The 19,362-nt window shown below is 40.2% G+C and overlaps 1 protein-coding gene across 1 annotated transcript; it reads left to right on the forward strand.

Moving 5' to 3' along the window:
* Positions 1 to 8,814: 8,814 nt before the first annotated feature.
* LOC125908304 (probable serine/threonine-protein kinase clkA) lies at positions 8,815 to 15,626 on the forward strand (the record flags this gene model as incomplete). The annotated part of the gene is made up of 2 exons (XM_049610992.1): positions 8,815 to 9,576; positions 9,847 to 15,626. Coding segments are annotated over 2 exons (1,023 nt in total), but the record flags the coding sequence as incomplete, so codon positions are not given.
* Positions 15,627 to 19,362: the final 3,736 nt, after the last annotated feature.

Consider the following 19,362-nt stretch of genomic DNA (forward strand, 5'->3'; position numbering starts at 1 on the left):
TTTAGTGACATTAGAACACTTACTTCCATGATTTTTTGAAACAAATCATCAAATCTTTTGTTTTAACATCTCATTTTTTCGATAGAATTAATAGACATACATAAATGCACTTAATAATCAAGCAACCTTTCTATTTGCGATATTTTGTGTGCGGAAACCATTGGTTAACGGTTTTAAAATGACGTAAAGTCCCTCAACTATGGCAAACCCAAACCTGATCAAAGGCGCTTTGCCAATCGCTGTCAGCCGCAAGGTGGATTAAAAATATTAGGTGGTGGATAAGGGCCTTTGGGGGGTCACCATAGTTGAGGGACTTTACGTCATTTTAAAACCGTTAAACATTGATTTCCGCACACAAAGCTTAGCAAATAGAACAGAGTTCTTTGTTATTATGTGCATTTTTGTGTGTCTATTGATTTTATCAAAAAAAAGAGATATATTTACAAAAGATTTGATGATGTGTTTATGCACGAAATTTAAAATGAGTATGAGTTCTAATCACACGTAAATTGTCCATCCGGCTCGTAGATAATAAGGAATCCCTACCCGCAAATTTGCGTTTAATGCCTTCTAATCGCCTTGTAATCGCCGGCGAATTGAAGGCGATCAGCAGTGCATTTAGCAGTAATTAAATGCCTTTGAAATATGTCAAAGAAAAATTTCGCTTTTAATTTGAAATTTGAAATTGCAACTGTCAAAAGAAAACCTTACAAGCGTCTTCAGCACTACTGCACTGTTGTAGTGTTCCCTGATATGAACGCGAGATTCGATAGCACGATTTACGTGTTATGTTCTCTTGCGTTAAGCTCTGAGCTATTTCACTTTATTAAAAATGGTCTGCATTATTCGGTTGTTAAAGACCAACTCATTGAAAGGTGTTAATATATCGAACTCATTTCGATAACTCTAATAAAAGGAAAAATGAGACGCATATTTCTCCCATTCTGGTAATGAACGGTAAACATAGTGTAATTATTGTGTTTTTTTTAAAAAGGTATCATTTTAGTTTTGCTTCACATAAATTTTGTTTATGTTAATTATAGTAAGAAAACATCAATTTAAAAAGAAATAAACGCAGAAAAAAGATCATAAAAATCAGGATTTGAATACACGCTTTCTCGGTTCGGAACCAAAAGCGTTGTCACTGTTCTATTTGGAAGTTACATCAAGAAAGGTGCAAATTCAATATATAAACAAGCTAAGATGGTGGCAAGCTATCTGTTCTCCTTGAATCAAAAAGTTTAAAGATTTCGAAAAGAACCCGTTACAGCCGTGAAAGTTTCGCTTGAAATCTTAATTCGCCTTCTAAGGCGACTAAGGCCTTAAATGCCTTCTGAATGCCTTCAAAATCGTTTAATGCTGGTAGGGATCAATGTGAAAATTGAAAAAAAATAATGTTTTCTTAATTTTTATCTCCAAAAATGTCGAAAACACAATGAATTATAGAATAAATTCACGGAATAAAACAAAATAACACACTTTAATCCATGTTCTAATGTTGGATAAGAACTCGCAAAATCAAAAACATACTTTTAAAGAATATTTAATCGAAAAAATGGGGTATATAAATGTAGGATAAAAGAGAAAAGAGTGCTTTATTCAATTCAAATTAACAAAATCGTCTTAGTTCTTCACGTGTGTTTCACTTCAATCTCCGTGTGCGACTGTCCGCATCCGCTGTCCGTTCACCGTTTCCCCGGTTAATCGAGTCACGCTGCTCTCATCCGAGCTGTCATCACGAACCACAGGGTGGTTCATTCGTCACCCATCCTACACGGCCCTTCCTGATGTTACATCCGGCCCGGATGTACCCATGGTTTCACGGCTGAGCAAGCCGTAGTCGTCTGCGATGGTCCTTCAGCATCGTCATCCAGTTTCCGTACACTCAAACGGTCATGCTCCAGAATCTCCTTCACGACCTACGGACCGTAAAACCGCTGCCGATACTTTCTCCCCGGTCCAAACTGCGTCACGGGAAGTGCCACCAGATCACCTTTTTCGTACTTACGCGCCGGTCGCTTCCGTAGATTGTAGCTTCGTCGATTTTCGTCCTGGATGGCTTGGATTCCATCTCTAGCCATTTTGCGTAGCTCGTCTCTGTCGTCTTGGAACGACTGTTGCAACTCTGCTTCAACCATGGCGCGCAACGTGTTACCGTCAGCATCTTTCATCTTGACTCCAACTAGCAATTCAAACGGACTGGTACGGATTGCCCTCTGCCAGCTGCTGTTGATCGCCTTCTGCACCGCATTCACGTGTCGGTACCACTCTTCCGGTTTATCGATAGATAGCTTAGTCAAAACCGGAATAATGGTGCGATGTACTCGTTCCACTTGCCCGTTGCCTCTTGGAACACCTGTTACAATCGTGTGTAGTTCGATGTCACGCTCTTCACAATAACTCGCGAACATTGACGATGTAAAAGCTGCTCCTTTGTCACTAATTATTCGTCGGGGATCGCCAAAAACACTTGCGATGACTTGTAACTTCTTCACTACTTCGTCACCCGCCGTTGATTTGGTAGGAAATAGCCACGTAAACTTACTGAACGCGTCGATCACCGTCAGGATGTAATTGTAAGATTTCTTCGTCGACGGTATAGGGCCGAGATGATCGATATGAAACGTATCGAGAGGTACCTCGCCCTTTGGAATAGGGTTTAATAATCCCTCCGCTTTACCCCTCTTTTTGTCACCTAGAATACACTTCACACAAGAACAAATACACCTCTCTATCTTCTCGTCAACACTTGGAATGTAATAGTCACTCGCTAAACGTTCCTTGGTTTTTCTGATTCCGAAATGTCCTTGATCGTGAGCATTCTTAATAACTTCTGCTTCCATCGAGATTGGCACGCACAATCTGGATGAAAAGACATCACCCTTATACAACACACCATCTTTTGTAAAATAGTCGTCGATTTCTTCACCACTGCACAACTTTGAAAGAATCTCTGCCAATTTTGGATCACGCTGCTGCTCTTTCCTCATACGCTCACAAATCGCTCTAGACACTGACATTACACTGGCACGAGATAGAGCATCCACATCGAACGCAGCAATTTCCCGTATACCAAAATCAAACTGATTTTCCTTTTTTAACGTCATCGTTAAAGGACGAGCTATCTTCGCAAATCCCGGTATGAACTTACGAAAATAACTTGCAAGACCTATGAATCGCTGCAACTGCTTTGTGGTTTTAGGTTGGGGATACCGCTTCACTTTTTCAATCTGCTGCTCTGCTGGTTCGATTCGACCGTCATACACAACATACCCCAGATATTCCACGCGCCTTTGCAAAAACACACACTTCTTCCAATTGAATCTTAAACCTGCTTTCTCGGCCATCTCAAACACACGCTTCAAAGATGCAATACCATCTTGCTCACTCTTAGCTGGGATTATAATGTCATCCACAAACGTTATGATAACTCCTTCGTTTATGAGCTCTCGTAATGCAGAATTAATAAATCTGCAAAATGCATTTCCACTGGTGCACAAACCGAATGGAGCCCGACAAAACTCATATTGCCCTTCGTGAGTAACAAAAGCTGTAAACTTCCGACTATCTTCGTCTATTGTAACGTGAAAATAAGAATTTTCAAGATCCAACGTTGTGAAAACTCGAAATTCCGCAAATTGCTCTACTTGATCTTCTATGTTAGGGATTGGATATTTATCCCTAATCATCTTCTTGTTCAGCTCCCTGTAATCGATGCAAACTCTGTACGTACCATTCTTTTTAGGAACCACAACCACAGCACTTGCGTATGGACTGTACGATGATCTTACGACACCTTTGTCTAGCAATTCCTGTACCTGATGTTCAACCACACGCCTTTCTAATGGAGCAAGCCTACGAGGATTTTCACGAACTACACTTTCATCTTGTAACTTGATTACTAAGGTCTCGACCGATTGTGGGTTTTCGTTGGGATTATAACACTTTATCATGCACTCTATTTGTTCGCGATATTCTGAAGGAACCGTTAACTCTCCCACATCCGCGGCTTTTATATTGTAAATCCATCGTTCGTCGTTTTCTACCAATCCAACTTCCTCCACTTTCAAACCATCGTTCGTTATCGTATACTTCGTCGTTTGCAAAAAGTCCATACCTAACAACACTTTTGAGTTCATAGAATTCACTGACACTATAAAAACATCGACCGATCGCTTCAATTCGTCAATTTCCATACTTATCTTTGTTTTGCCGTGTGGTGTGTTGCAATTTCCACCGAAACCACGGAGTCGAAAACCTGTTTTAACTGGCACCATTTCACTAAACGGCAACTCATCGAAAAAATCTTTCCGTAATAACGACACTTCACTGCCAGGATCGACAAAAGCCACACAATCCATATTGTTCACTTTGATGCGCTTTGTGATCAGTCCATTTCGTTTTAATTCGGACACATCGTTCTGTTCCGCTGTTTTCACTGTAAGAACATTCGTGGTGTCACCATTGTTTTGCCTTGGCATGTTCGACGAATGTCGCGCTTTGTTCGGACATTCCTTCGCGCGGTGTCCGTATTCATTGCAAACAAAACACTTGGGTCCACGTTGTTTGTTTGCGCATGTACGTGTTTCATGTCCGAGATCACCACAATTGTAGCAACGTCGTTTTGAGTTTTCTTCTACTTTTTCCACCACGCGTCGCACTTGTTCTTTCTTCTTTTCTGTTGGCTCATCTTTCTTTTGCGCACGTTCCCAGAACAGTAGCTTCGATTTCAAATCTTTTATTGTCACAGCTTCGTATAAACTTGCTCGACTTCGAGTGTCCATTGTAACACCATCGACGATATATTCCACTAAACTGACTTCATCTAAATCGATGCCTTGCGCAATGCGTTGCATTGCATAGATAAATTCCAATACGGATTCATCTTTCTTCTTCTTACGCGTTGCCAGCTTACGGTGTACGTCATTCGCACGAACTACCGTACCGAACTCTTCCAGTAAAGCTGCACGCAACGCGGTATACGAATTGGTTTCGCGTTTGATCATCACAAAACTTTTCGCCACACCAACTAACTTTTTGCGCATCATTACCAGCATCTGATCTTGCGTCCAACGTGCCATCTTTGAAATATCTTCAAATTCGTTTAGCCACACACTAAAGTCTTGGGATAGATCATTCCCGTACGTTTCTAAACCGTCTTCAACATCACGAAACGAATACGGCGTGCGCACCAAATCCGAGTGTTCTGGCAAGACCGCTTCATCGTTTGTACTGCTACGCATTTCTGCGTCTGCAAAATTGTCCGTATTCATGGTTTCATCCATTATTTCCACGTTTCCTTCTTCGACTAGTCGCCTGGCCAACTCTTCTTTTGTACCCGAGGTAGCTAGTTTTCTAGCGGCGCACCTCCTAACTAAACCCGGACGAGTTAAATCGTTTAGCAACACGAGGATCTGCGCTTCGTTGTCCATTATGCGAATTTCACGAGAATTCAGCAGTTATCGACAGTTCCTAACGCCTTCACCAACACACGCGCGTGCCCCACACGCAGTATATACGTCTACCTCTTTCCACTAGTGACGCACACTTTCACACACACTCAACTCTTTCTCGTTGATTGCGTTCTCTAAACGCACGTTTTACACGCACTACGCGATGCTTTTCGTCTTTAATCGTCACACTAACACAAAAGTCACACTTCTGTTGTCCTTTGTGCAACTCGCGTCGTTTTTTGCGTATCGGCGTACCTCTTACACGCACTGTACTCAACTTTATCCTCTTTAACACACACAGGCGGACGACTTACACGCACTGCGCTTCTTTCCCTCTCTAACACACACGAGCGCACGTTGCACACGGGCTGCGTAATGCTTTGTACGTCTTAGCACATACAGGCGCACATCTTACACGCACTGTACTTAACTTCATCCTCTTTAACACACACAGGCGCACGTCTTACACGCGCTGCGTAATGCTTTGTACGTCTTAACACATACAGGCGCACGTCTTACACGCACTGTATACTTTTCTGTACGTCTTCACATACAGGCGCACATCTTCTACGCACTGTACACTTCTTTGCGCGTCTTCACATACAGGCGCACGTCTTTTACGCACTGTACATTTCACGCAACTCTTTTCTAATATCCCGGTTGAGCCCCCATGTAGGATAAAAGAGAAAAGAGTGCTTTATTCAATTCAAATTAACAAAATCGTCTTAGTTCTTCACGTGTGTTTCACTTCAATCTCCGTGTGCGACTGTCCGCATCCGCTGTCCGTTCACCGTTTCCCCGGTTAATCGAGTCACGCTGCTCTCATCCGAGCTGTCATCACAAACCACAGGGTGGTTCATTCGTCACCAATCCTACATAAATTATATGAACAAATTTAATAAATGTAAACAAAGTTTGAATCCTGGGGACCTTACGTCAAGTGACGAATTCTCACCGTATTAATACACGATGCGCAATCTCAGATTGCGCATATATTCGTTTTATCAACCCATAAGTCATTTCGCGTAGCCAACCCTGAGCTATAAACGTCATTTCCATACATTTTCAGATTGCGCCAAGATTGCGCATAAATTTTCAAGATTATATTTCCGAGATATATAATTTTTTTTTGACAGATAAATATATCAAACCGACCCGTTTGAGGGTGGTGGCAACACTCATCGGATGCGATTTTATCGGACGAGATTTGTATGGGATTTGACAGATAACGTCGGACGTCGCGATTTGCGATTTCGTCGTCCGACGTTATCTGTCAAATCCCATACAAAAATTTGACAGGGCGTCCGATAAAATCGCATGCGAAAAAGCGTTGCCACCGCCCTGACAGATAAATATATGCGCAATCTGAGATTGCGCATCGTCTATTGCTACGGTCAAAATGCACTAGAGTCCACCACCTCATATTTTTAAATCCACCTAGGTCAGCCGTCGTCCGTGCTTTTCCGCTATGGAGGCTATCTCTTTCTCGCTTGTGGTCAATGTTCATGAGTTGCTCTGGCGCTTAAAAAACCGGTAACACACTTTGCGGCGATGCATTTGAATTTTCACAAATCAAACCAAAACAGCGCAATGAGTTAAAACGCTGCTGTGCAACGCGCAGAACCCTAATTCGCATTAACCTTTAAGTTGGCAACCGGATACCCGGGTATTTTTTAAACTTTAAACTGAAATCACTTTTGATTCATTGCTTTTATTGACCTGAAATTTTCCGTAGCAACTTTTAATTTCTGATTTTTTAGTGCATACATTTTAATTTTAAACAGTCTCTAAGTATTTTATTTTGATTTATTTTAAACTCTATCACCTAAGTTGGCAACCAGCATACCTGGGTATTCCACAAGGTGTGTTTATTAAGAAGGTGATAATTAGCGCATGAATGTCAAATCGCATACAATTTTCTATACCCCCCTCCAGCCCTCCCCGATTTTAATACCGGAGATTCCAGTATTGTTATGTCAAGTCGTGAAATGTCAATTTGCTCTGAAGCACTTCACCTCCTGATAACCATGCACCTTGGGTATTCCATACATTTTGTATGGAGAATGACGTTTCTCTTCGTCCTCTTTTCGTATTGTGCTTATTTACGAGTCAAATTCAAGCGATTCCAAATTTCAATTTGACCGTGATTTTTGTTGTGACAACAGCGTTTGTTATCCCGCTGCGCAAAGCGACGCAAGAAATCATGGAGTTCTGAGAATTTTATCATGCCCTCTTTTACTCTCCAACGGCAAATTTGTCGAGCAGCTCGTCGAGCTGCCCGTCCCTGGCTCCGCCTCATTCCCCTCGCCTGAGCGCGCTGTCGAAGGTTTGAATGTGTTGGTGTGTCAGACGGCCAATCGCTGTCAGCCATCGTCCGTGCTCTTTCCCTCTCTAGCGCTATCTCTTTCTCGCGTGTGGTTAATGCTCGCAAGCTGTTGTGGCGCCTAAAAATGCCGTTAACAAACATTGCGGCGATGAAGTTGCATTTTCACAAATCAAACCAAAAAAGCGCAATGAGTTCAAACGCTGCCACGTAAAAATGACTATGGAATCGCTAGTTCACGCAGAAGGGTTTGCTGTGCAATGCACTTAATTCTAATTCGCACTAACACGCCCGCCGCTGATTTTCATCAACTTTCCTTTGCACCAGCATCTAGAACGTAGGGTGGAAAGTTCACTGGCAGTCCCTGGGGCCTGCCATCGATCTGAACGTGTTAAGCATTAAACATAACTTTGTTACACTAAGCTAAGCGAAAGTTCACTGGCAGTCCCTGGGGCCTGCCATCGATCTGAACGTGTTAAGCATTAAACATAACTTTGTTACACTAAGCTAAGCGCAGCTGTGCCGTCTGCGCAAGGGTATGAGCGTGCGTGTGTGTGCACAACTGTCGCCAAATGTGTTTTCATCCGGGAGCCCCAATCTTTCCGGGGGCCCTTGTCGCTAACACTCTGTCCACTTGTAGACATACGGCATACTACAGACTAGAGATCTTCGGTGACCGCCTAGTCCGCCTACCGTTAGATCCACCGCTGGTTCATGACGGTGTTTTTTTTTTACTGTGGATGTGCATCCTTCCCCCAGCCGCAGCGTATGCACCGGGCAGGAGACAGTGTGGCAGTATGCAGGTTGCACACTGGATAGGAGCGGGCCCGCGGCACCGCCATCATTCCGCACATCTGCATGCCCGTCGTGGGTTCTAATCGCGTATGAACCGTCCGTCGTAGCAAGGGATTAGCCACCGGCTCCGGCTACGTGGTACTCAAGTCCTGAAAAGGCCGGCATGATCGCGTTGGCTATTACGCCAATAATATTATTAATAATAATAATAATAATAATAATAATAATAATAATAATAATAATAATAATAATAATAATAATAATAATAATAATAATAATAATAATAATAATAATAATAATAATAATAATAATAATAATAATAATAATAATAATAATAATAATAATAATAATAATAATAATAATAATAATAATAATAATAATAATAATAATAATAATAATAATAATAATAATAATAATAATAATAATAATAATAATAATAATAATAATAATAATAATAATAATAATAATAATAATAATAATAATAATAATAATAATAATAATAATAATAATAATAATAATAATAATAATAATAATAATAATAATAATAATAATAATAATAATAATAATAATAATAATAATAATAATAATAATAATAATAATAATAATAATAATAATAATAATAATAATAATAATAATAATAATAATAATAATAATAATAATAATAATAATAATAATAATAATAATAATAATAATAATAATAATAATAATAATAATAATAATAATAATAATAATAATAATAATAATAATAATAATAATAATAATAATAATAATAATAATAATAATAATAATAATAATAATAATAATAATAATAATAATAATAATAATAATAATAATAATAATAATAATAATAATAATAATAATAATAATAATAATAATAATAATAATAATAATAATAATAATAATAATAATAATAATAATAATAATAATAATAATAATAATAATAATAATAATAATAATAATAATAATAATAATAATAATAATAATAATAATAATAATAATAATAATAATAATAATAATAATAATAATAATAATAATAATAATAATAATAATAATAATAATAATAATAATAATAATAATAATAATAATAATAATAATAATAATAATAATAATAATAATAATAATAATAATAATAATAATAATAATAATAATAATAATAATAATAATAATAATAATAATAATAATAATAATAATAATAATAATAATAATAATAATAATAATAATAATAATAATAATAATAATAATAATAATAATAATAATAATAATAATAATAATAATAATAATAATAATAATAATAATAATAATAATAATAATAATAATAATAATAATAATAATAATAATAATAATAATAATAATAATAATAATAATAATAATAATAATAATAATAATAATAATAATAATAATAATAATAATAATAATAATAATAATAATAATAATAATAATAATTATAATAATTATAATAATAATAATAATAATAATAATAATAATAATAATAATAATAATAATAATAATAATAATAATAAAAAGAACTTAGCGTAGCAGTCCACACCAGGGTAAGAGTTTGTCTTGACTTTGTTGCTGCCGGGCTACCGCTGTCACGAGACAAATACACGGAATGCACTCGACCAAAACATGAATCTACCGATTCGAACCCATTCCAAGGACAGGTGCAGCACCATACGCTCACCGTAAAAAACAAATCCAGAATCATCTTTTGTATGAATTCAATTCAAAATGTTGTTTCAACTTGCGTCCGCTAGCTGAATTAGAAATAAATGTGCAATATATCACACGCACGTTTGCTTAGATCGTGTGTCTTTTTGATACCCCCAACAACAGAGCCGATCGCAAAGATGCCAATGCCAACGGTTGTGTTGTTTCTCAGGTAGCGAGATCGAAAATGCGTGGTATTTTGTAGCCGCAGCGGATGAAAATGTACGCATCAGAATCAAATAGTTTTGGGGTTTCCAAACGCACGCACACACACAAACACACAAACACGCGCGCGCAAACTCACACACACATACACACACACACACACACACACGCACGCGCGCGCGCGCGCGCACACATGCATGAACGCGCGCACGCCAGCACGCACGCACGCACACACACGCACGTACGCGCGCCCGCGAGCATGAAAGCGCGCACGCCAGCACGCACCCACGAAAGCGCGCGCGCGAGAGCACGCACCCCCGAAGTCGCGCAAGCACGCACCCCCGAAGTCGTGCAAGCACGCACTCCCCCTCCCCCCACTAGACCACCCCCCCCCCCCTCCACGCATGATCGATTACGGCTACCTTATCGGTAGAACGGTTGGTTCAGCTTTCTTGTAGCATCCTCATCCCTAGCGCCGGGCGGGGTGGGGGATCGCGACATGATAGAGTGAACGGTCACTTTCCCCGCGCTGTGTGCGTGTGTGTGTCGAGACCAGTGTTGTTAATTGTCGACATTTTTTTATGATATTCGCAGTAAGCGTGTGTCAAAATCATTTTTTGATATTCATATTCATGGTTACCATATTCATTTCACGCAGTAAGCGTGTGTCAAAATCATTTTTTGATATTCATATTCATGGTTACCATGACACGACTTTCCAAAAGCGACGATCATTTGTGCAATAACAATCAATGCTTTTGCGATGACATGATTGCAAAAAATGTAGAATGAATGTCATTTGACATTTTTCAGTGAGAATCCAGAACTGCTTAATCATGCATTTACCGATACTAAGCCATTAGACCACTTGATATTTTCACTCAGTGAACCAGGAAAATGGTATTCTCTTACAGGAGTATAGAAATTCACGCGAAAACACGAAAAAAGGACCCATTTTCGATGAAGATCTAGTTCACTTGTTGTACGGCAAAATCAAAAAGTCAAATGATTGTAGCAGAAAAAATATCATCGTGTCAAATGATATTTTTTTCCGTGATTGTCGAATGAATGCGTGGATCTAGAATGCGATGCTTCAAAAAGTATCATTTTGTAAAATTTTATGTCGACGACTATCACCGTTCGCAACACTGGTCGAGACCCAAAAACTCGTGACAAATTTCGGCACATTAAAAAAAAAAAATATTGTCACTAAACACTGTGCTACATGATGCTTAGAAGGTCGTTGAAGCATCAAACATGTTCAAATAAAAAAATATTAGATTAGTGTTAGACGTTCTCCTACGCTTGTTTTAAATAGGCTTCTTCACCCTCAACTGGCAGGGGCATCGAATGGTCTCATCAGCAGCGGCACGAAATAAAATAAACCATCAATACACCGATAACACTCTGAATCCCAATCCAACTTCTCCCACAGCGTCTCAAGGTCACACACAAATTAATAAATGCTAACACCCACCAATAACAACACACAACCGCAATGCACATATGAGTATCAACGCATACACCGCAACAACCAATCAGCTGGCGGCGGAAGGCACGGGCAGAAGCTCAAGTAAGGCAAGCCAGGGTGAAGGAGGGAGAGGAGAGGAAGAAGCGGACGAAAAAATGGGCGCCATTTTTTTTTTTAAATTTTTTGACCGTTTTTTTTTTGCTCCGCCGCCGCCCGAATTGTCCGAACTGTCCGAACTGCCCGAACTGCGCGACCCAGCGCAGAAATCGCTCGGGAGACCAGGCCAAATCTGCGCTGGCCAGCGCAGATTTTGGTGCATTTTCTGCGCTGGAAACTGCTCGAATTTGCGCAGCGGGATGGTTCTGGGGAACACCACAAAGGTAGAGAGGACACTGTTGTAGAGTTCCACTACTCGACAGGAGAAAACTCCATCGCGATTGAACCGCGATGGCGGGAGGTGGTGAGAGGATAAAAGGGCCGGAGGACGGACTCCCGGCCTCTTTTCGCGTCAGTTACTCGGAGAATAAAAACTAATTTTGTGATTTTTCGCCACTAAGAAATATCTACGAAACTTTCTTTTGAGCATCTTTTTCGCAACAAAAATGAAAACACATAATGAATAAATGAAATAGAAGAGAATTTATGGTCGGCATTACTTGCTTACAGCATGAAACTATGGAAAGCATTGTTTACCTATGAAAATCGTAAATTGTTTGCATCAAAACGTATGCAATACTCGGACATGCTGTTTGCCAACTTAGGCAGCGCTCTAGCAGCAATCGAACACGACATCGAACATGAAAATTAAATGGGATTTGACATGTTCGATTTGATAAACAACAAATCGAACATGTCAAATCCCATACATTTTTCATGTTCGATGTCTTGTTCGATTGCTGCTTTAGGCGGCGCTCTGGGACCAATCGAACGAGACAAACAAACACGACTCTGTTCGATAGGTGCTCTGTCAGCTGTTCGATGTCTTATAGACCTGTCATGATGCACTGCAATACGCCTTTCTTTTCGTCTCGAAAATGAAGCATGTTCATAGTTTAAATGAATATCCACCTACAGGGTGAAGATTCAACTCATAATTTACTAGTAATTCACATCTATAATAACATAGGAATCATTCAAATTTAATATTGAAAAATGTAAACAAACGTCCATGCCAAATCACATACAGTGCATGCACATGGATTATGTACACACAATAGTTTAATACTTTTCAATCCTTTATATTTGATGTTAGAATTGATTGAAAAGTTTAACACACACACACGCACACACACACACACACACACACACACACACACACACACACAAACACACACACACACACACACACACACACACACACACACACACACACACACACACACACACACGCTGGCCAGCGCAGATTTTGGCCCGATCCCCGCGCTTTCGTGGGTGCGTGCTGGCGTGCGCGCTTTCATGCGTGCGTGTTCGCGTGCGCGCGTACGTGCATGTGTGCGTGCGGGCGTGCGTGCTCGCGCGCGCGCTTTCGTGGGTGCGTGCTGGCGTGCGCGCGTTCATACATGTGTGCGTGCGTGTGTGTGTGAGTTTGAGCGCGCGTGTGTTTGTGTGTGTGTGCGTGCGTTTGGAAACACCAAACTTATATGATTCTGATGCGTACATTTTCTTCCGCTGCGGCTACAAAATACCACGCATTTTCGATCTCGCTACCTGAGAGACAACACAACCATTGGCATTGGCATCTTTGCGATCGGCTCTGCTGTTGGGGGTATTAAAAAAAACACGTGATCTAAGCAAACGTGCGTGTGATATATTGCACATTTGTTTCTAATTCAGCTAGCGGACGCAAGTGGAAACAACATTTTGAATTGAATCCATACAAAAGAGGATCCTGGATTTGTTTTTTACGGTGCGCGTATGGTGCTGCACCTGTCCGTCCAGAAGCTGGTGGCTTGTTGGTTTTGAGTCGGTATCATGACGCCGTGCGACCGGCACTGCCTTGGAATCGGTTCGGATCGGTAGGTTCATGTTTTGGTCGAGTGCATTCCGTGCATTTGTCGCGTCACAGCGGTAGCCCGGCAGCAACAAAGTCAAGACAAACTCTTACCCGGGTGTGGACTGCAACGCTAAATTCTTTTTATTAATATTATCATCATTATTGGCGTACAAGCCAACGCGATCATGCCGGCCTTTTCAGGACTTGAGTACCACGTAGCCGGATAGTCACCTCTTGCTACGGCGGACGGTTCATACGCGGTTAGAACCCACGACGGGCATGCAGATGTGCGGAATAATGGCGTTGCCGCGCGACCGCTCCTATCCAGCGGGTAACTTGCATTCTGCCACACTGTCTCCTGCTCGATGCATACGCTGCAGGCAGGGGGAAGGATGCACCTCCACAGTAAAAAAAACACCGTCATGAACCAGCGGCGGATCTAACGGTAGGCGGACTAGGCGGTCGCCGATGATCTCTAGTCTGTAGTATGCCGTATGTCAATTGGACAGAGTATTAGCGATAAGGGCCCCCGGAAAGATGGTCGTTGGGGCTCCGTGGTTGGAGAACCATTTGCACCTCCCCTTCCCCCATGGCGACTACAATTTTAGGGCCTGTGACCGATGATCGTAGGGGTCCCATGGGCACCCCCCCTCCCCCCCATCCGCCGGCAATTTAAGTATACCGTTCAATCTTCCAACAGCTGTGTGCCAGTACCCCCTCCTCCCGGTCATCAGTTACCATTGACAGGGGCCTCAATTCGTCTTTCCGCCTTTCATGAACACCTTCCTTTCTTTGACCGATGGATCATAACATTCCGGAAGAAAACACATTTGGCGAAAGTGTTGCACACACACGCACGCTCACACCCACGCGCAGATGGCTCAGGATATCTATGTAATGTACAGCATACGAAAGCAAAAGCTTAGGGTAACAAAGTTATGCTTAATGCTTAACACGTTCAGCACGATGACATGTCCCAGGGACTACCAGTGAACTTTCCAGGATGCTGGTTTCACAATCAGCTTGCGTTCTTGATGCTGGTGGAACGGAAAGTTGATGAAAATCAGCGCCGGGCTGAACGTGTCAATGCGAATTAGGGTTCAGCGCGTTGCACAGCAAACCCTCCAGCGTAAACTAGCGATTCCTTAGTCATTTTTATATTGCAGTGTTTGAACTCATTGCGATTTTTTGGTTTGATTTGTGAAAATGCAACTTCATCACCGCAATGTTTGTTAACCGCATTTTTAGGCACCACAACAGCTCGCGAGTATTGACCACACGCGAGAAAGAGATGGCGCTATGGAGGGAAAAAGCACGGACGACGGCTGACAGCGATTGGCCGTCTGACGCACTAACACATCCAAACCTTCGACAGCGCGCTCAGGCGAGGGGTATGAGGCGGAGCCAGGGACGGGTAGCTCGACGAGCTGCTCGACAAATTTGCCGTTGGAGAGAAAAGGAAGGCATGATAAAATTCTCAGAACGTCATAACGCCTTCCGTCGCTTTGCACAGCGGGTCTGCGCTGCGGCTTTGGTACATTTCTTGCGCAGGAAACTGCTCGAATAGCGCAGCGGGGACATGCGTTCTTAGGCTGACTAATCTTATGAATCTTTGTATAGTATGATTTTTTTCCTTTCATAAATTGTAATGCAGAATTTTTTGTGTTGGTAGATTAAGGTAGAAATAAGGCGTTTTCTGCGTGCAAATTTAATAATTTAAACAACACATTTAATACATTATTTTTTTTATTAATTCATTTTAGCGCGGCCGTTCCGGACGAGAATTGAAAGGACTAAGAGGAGAATGTGAAATACAGCGAAATCTTAAACATCCAAACATTATTCGTATGTTGGACTCATTCGAAACACACAATGAAATTGTAGTCGTTACTGAATATGCTAAAACAGACTTGCATAGTTTACTACGCGCTGGATCACTAGAAGAGCAAAAAACGCAACGTATCACATTTAATCTCGTATCTGCATTATATTACCTTCATTCACATCGGATACTGCATCGTGATTTAAAACCACAAAACATTCTGTTAGACCGGAAAATGTGTGCAAAATTATGTGATTTCGGATTCGCTCGAAACATGACAATGGGTACCCATGTTCTGACATCAATTAAAGGGACACCTCTTTACATGGCCCCTGAGCTTTTGGAGGCAAAACCGTACGATCATCACGCTGATTTGTGGTCATTAGGATGTATAATCTACGAGATGCTTGCCGGTGAACCACCATTTAGTTCTACTTCGATGATACATTTAGTACGACTTATTCGCAACCAGTACATCAAATGGCCGAGTTATCTAACAAGCAATTGTATTTCATTCATACAAGGTTTGCTTGAGCGTGATCCCATCAAGCGTATGAGCTGGGCTACAATTCTACAACATCCATTCGTAAAAGGTCATATTTTAACTTTAGATGAAAATAATCCTCAATCACCCTTCACGCATTCTCTTACAGCATCGCAATCAAGAGAAAATAATAATCAATTGACAAATATAATAGAAAGCACTAAGATATGGCAAAATATATCCAATGAGGAAGATTTGACAACCTCTAAAGATAGCATTAAAGTAATACTTCAGAGCGATTTTGAATATCAAGAAACAGATACGGACGACTGTGCCACTAATATACCGTTAGAAAATTGCCTTTTTAGCTCATTATCAAACGCAGCTAATAGAAACGAAACAGTATATGGCAAAAGTGTCTATGATATGACTGCTGACGAACAAAAAGTAAAGAAAATTCAATTGCTGGAAAATCCGAATCTCATTGTTAACTGCTTTAACGATAATTTTCCCGTTATAAGACTTCGTCCACCACTACCACTGGCATCAGTTACTGTTCCTAATAGCGACTTTTCGCAACTTCAGACATCAAGAGAATATGTTAAGCAACATGTACGATCACAGGAACTAGGGATGCGAAAATTAAGCCAAAGCATTGACAATTTTTCAATGCGTATTGAATCAGAACTGCAGGCAACTAAGCGTAATTCGATCGCGCTTGGAATGTCCTATATTTCTATAACAACAAAAGAAGAAGAACAAAAACGGATTGAAAAAAACACACCAAGCCTGCTCCCAGGATGGGACTCTTGCGACGAATCACAAAATCCTCCTATCGAAAACGAAGAATGGCTTGCTTTTTTGCAACGTTCAATACAAGAAGTACTCGACGGAGAGTTAGAATCATTGAAGCAGCAAAATTTTGTATGCATTATTGTAGCTCCGTTACGAAACCGACGAGCAAGTGCAAAAGTCGTAGAAAATGTGGCCCATTTGCTGAGCCTTCCATTAACAATTAATACGCCCCCAACGATTTTGAGAGACATAGTCAATGTTTATGGCGAGCTAAAATTAGTGCCAAATCTTGTATATGCTTCAAAACTTTTATGTAACAAACTATATTATGAAGACAGCTCCACTAGTGAAAGCCAACCTGGTATAAAGCCCAGTAGACAATCGATTTGTTCTATTCGTCAACTTTCTGCATTAGATAACGACGAGATAAAAACCTTAATAGCCGTATATGATCTAATGTGTTATCTTATTCATATGGGAGATATATTTTTGAACCAGTTTTGCGATGCCATTGAAATTCTGGGGGCTAAAGAATTATTTGTTAATTTAATTGCCGTAGTGCACGTGAATGAAGCGTACGTTCGATTAGTTTGTTCATTACTAGCTCTTTTGAATTGTGCGCTACGTGAACTTCCAGAAAATGCAGAAATAATTGAGCAAATAATATTTCATGAAAATGTAAATTTTATGACACTGTTGAAACATGATAATGCTGTACTTCGGTGAGTAAAATTTAGAAAAGTTTGTTATATTATAGTGAATGTTTTTGTATATGTGTTTTCACAGACTTCGAACCTGCATGCTACTACGCATATTGGCAAGATTCAGCTGCTTAGCTTTACAGAAACGTTGGACAATCGATATCAAACATAACCTGGAAGAACTTATTTTAGATGAAAACGTATATGTTAAAAAGGTAATATGAAATCACTAACAGTCTTTACGTAAGGTATAGTTCTTTAATTATTTTTCATTTCTCTTTTAGGAGGCTATGCTTGCCATTGGTGAATTGAAATATCTTAGTTGTGTCACTACCGAAATATGTTGACTTACCTATATTAAAAGTATGCACTCCTAAAACATTTGTCACCACTATACAGGAAACCCGAGGTACGACTCTGTATGAGAAAGAAAATCTCTGTCTGTGCTTCATCGCATGCGATTTTATCGCACGTGCTGTCAAACGCTTTTTCGTATGATATTGCGATTATTTGGATGATTTTAATAATATAACGATTATGAAAAATTAAGTTGAGATTGCTCCTACAAAACACCACACATTTAGTTTGACAGATAAAATCGGATGCGGCGTCCGACGAAATCAAATTTTTTTGATTCCGTCGTACGACGAAATCGCACGTCCGACGTTATCTGTCAAATTCCATCTAAATTTTGACAGGCCTTCCGATAAAATCGCATCCGATGGAGCTCAGACTCGGGCCTAAGTCGAGAAAGTCATTTGTCGGATACAGACGGTCCACGAAATAAACTATTAATGAGGACCGAAAACGGCCACAAAAAAACCGCGTATCTCGAATTTTCGCGTAAGCCGAGTTCCTCGTTTTCTAGCTTAAACATTAAAAATAATAATGATATAGCTATCACTTGAAGTGATAGGTTGCAGCTAGCAAATTATTTTTTTAATTTTTATGTACAATGTTATACAGGGTTTCCCATGATTTATTGGTCAGTTCCCATGATTTTTTGGTAAGTTCTTACGATTTTTTTATCGTGTTTCATAGATTTTTGGTTCGTTCCTGTTATGTTTGACACTTTTGCTTTTATTCCAAACACTTCTAAAAGAACAATAATAAATAAAAGACACAATGAACAAACAATTAACACTTTAAAACCGCAAGTGCGGTGGCCGCGCACCAGCCGCACCGAGCGCCCCTGCCGAGAGCTCCTGCTCGATCGGCCTTCGTGCACACTCTGCCTCGGCGCTCGGCACACACTAAGCCTTGCACGCTTAGTGTGTGCAACAGTGTGCGTGTACACACTGTTGTCCCCCTGGACATTAACCGGTGGCAGCGCAACTGCCACGACAAGTCCAGGGGTCGGCACGCACGGCTGCCCACAACAGTTCTCATAATTTATTGGTATTTTCCGATTGGATATCAATACAATTGGACCAACAAATTCTGGGAAATGGCCAAGGTGTCTTTATTAAGGAGGTGAATTGTTAGCGCGTTTTCCGGGCGCCATCATTGAGTATTGTTATGTCAAATCGCATACAATTTTCTATACCCCCCTCCAGCCCTCCTTGATTTTAATACCGGAGCCCCCAGTATTGTTATGTCAAGTCGTGAAATGTCAATTTGCTCTGTAGCACTTCACCTCCTAATATCCAT

The sequence above is a fragment of the Anopheles coluzzii genome, chromosome 2 (genome assembly GCF_943734685.1).
Source record: "Anopheles coluzzii chromosome 2, AcolN3, whole genome shotgun sequence".
In the NCBI taxonomy this organism is placed as follows: Eukaryota; Metazoa; Arthropoda; class Insecta; order Diptera; family Culicidae; genus Anopheles; species Anopheles coluzzii.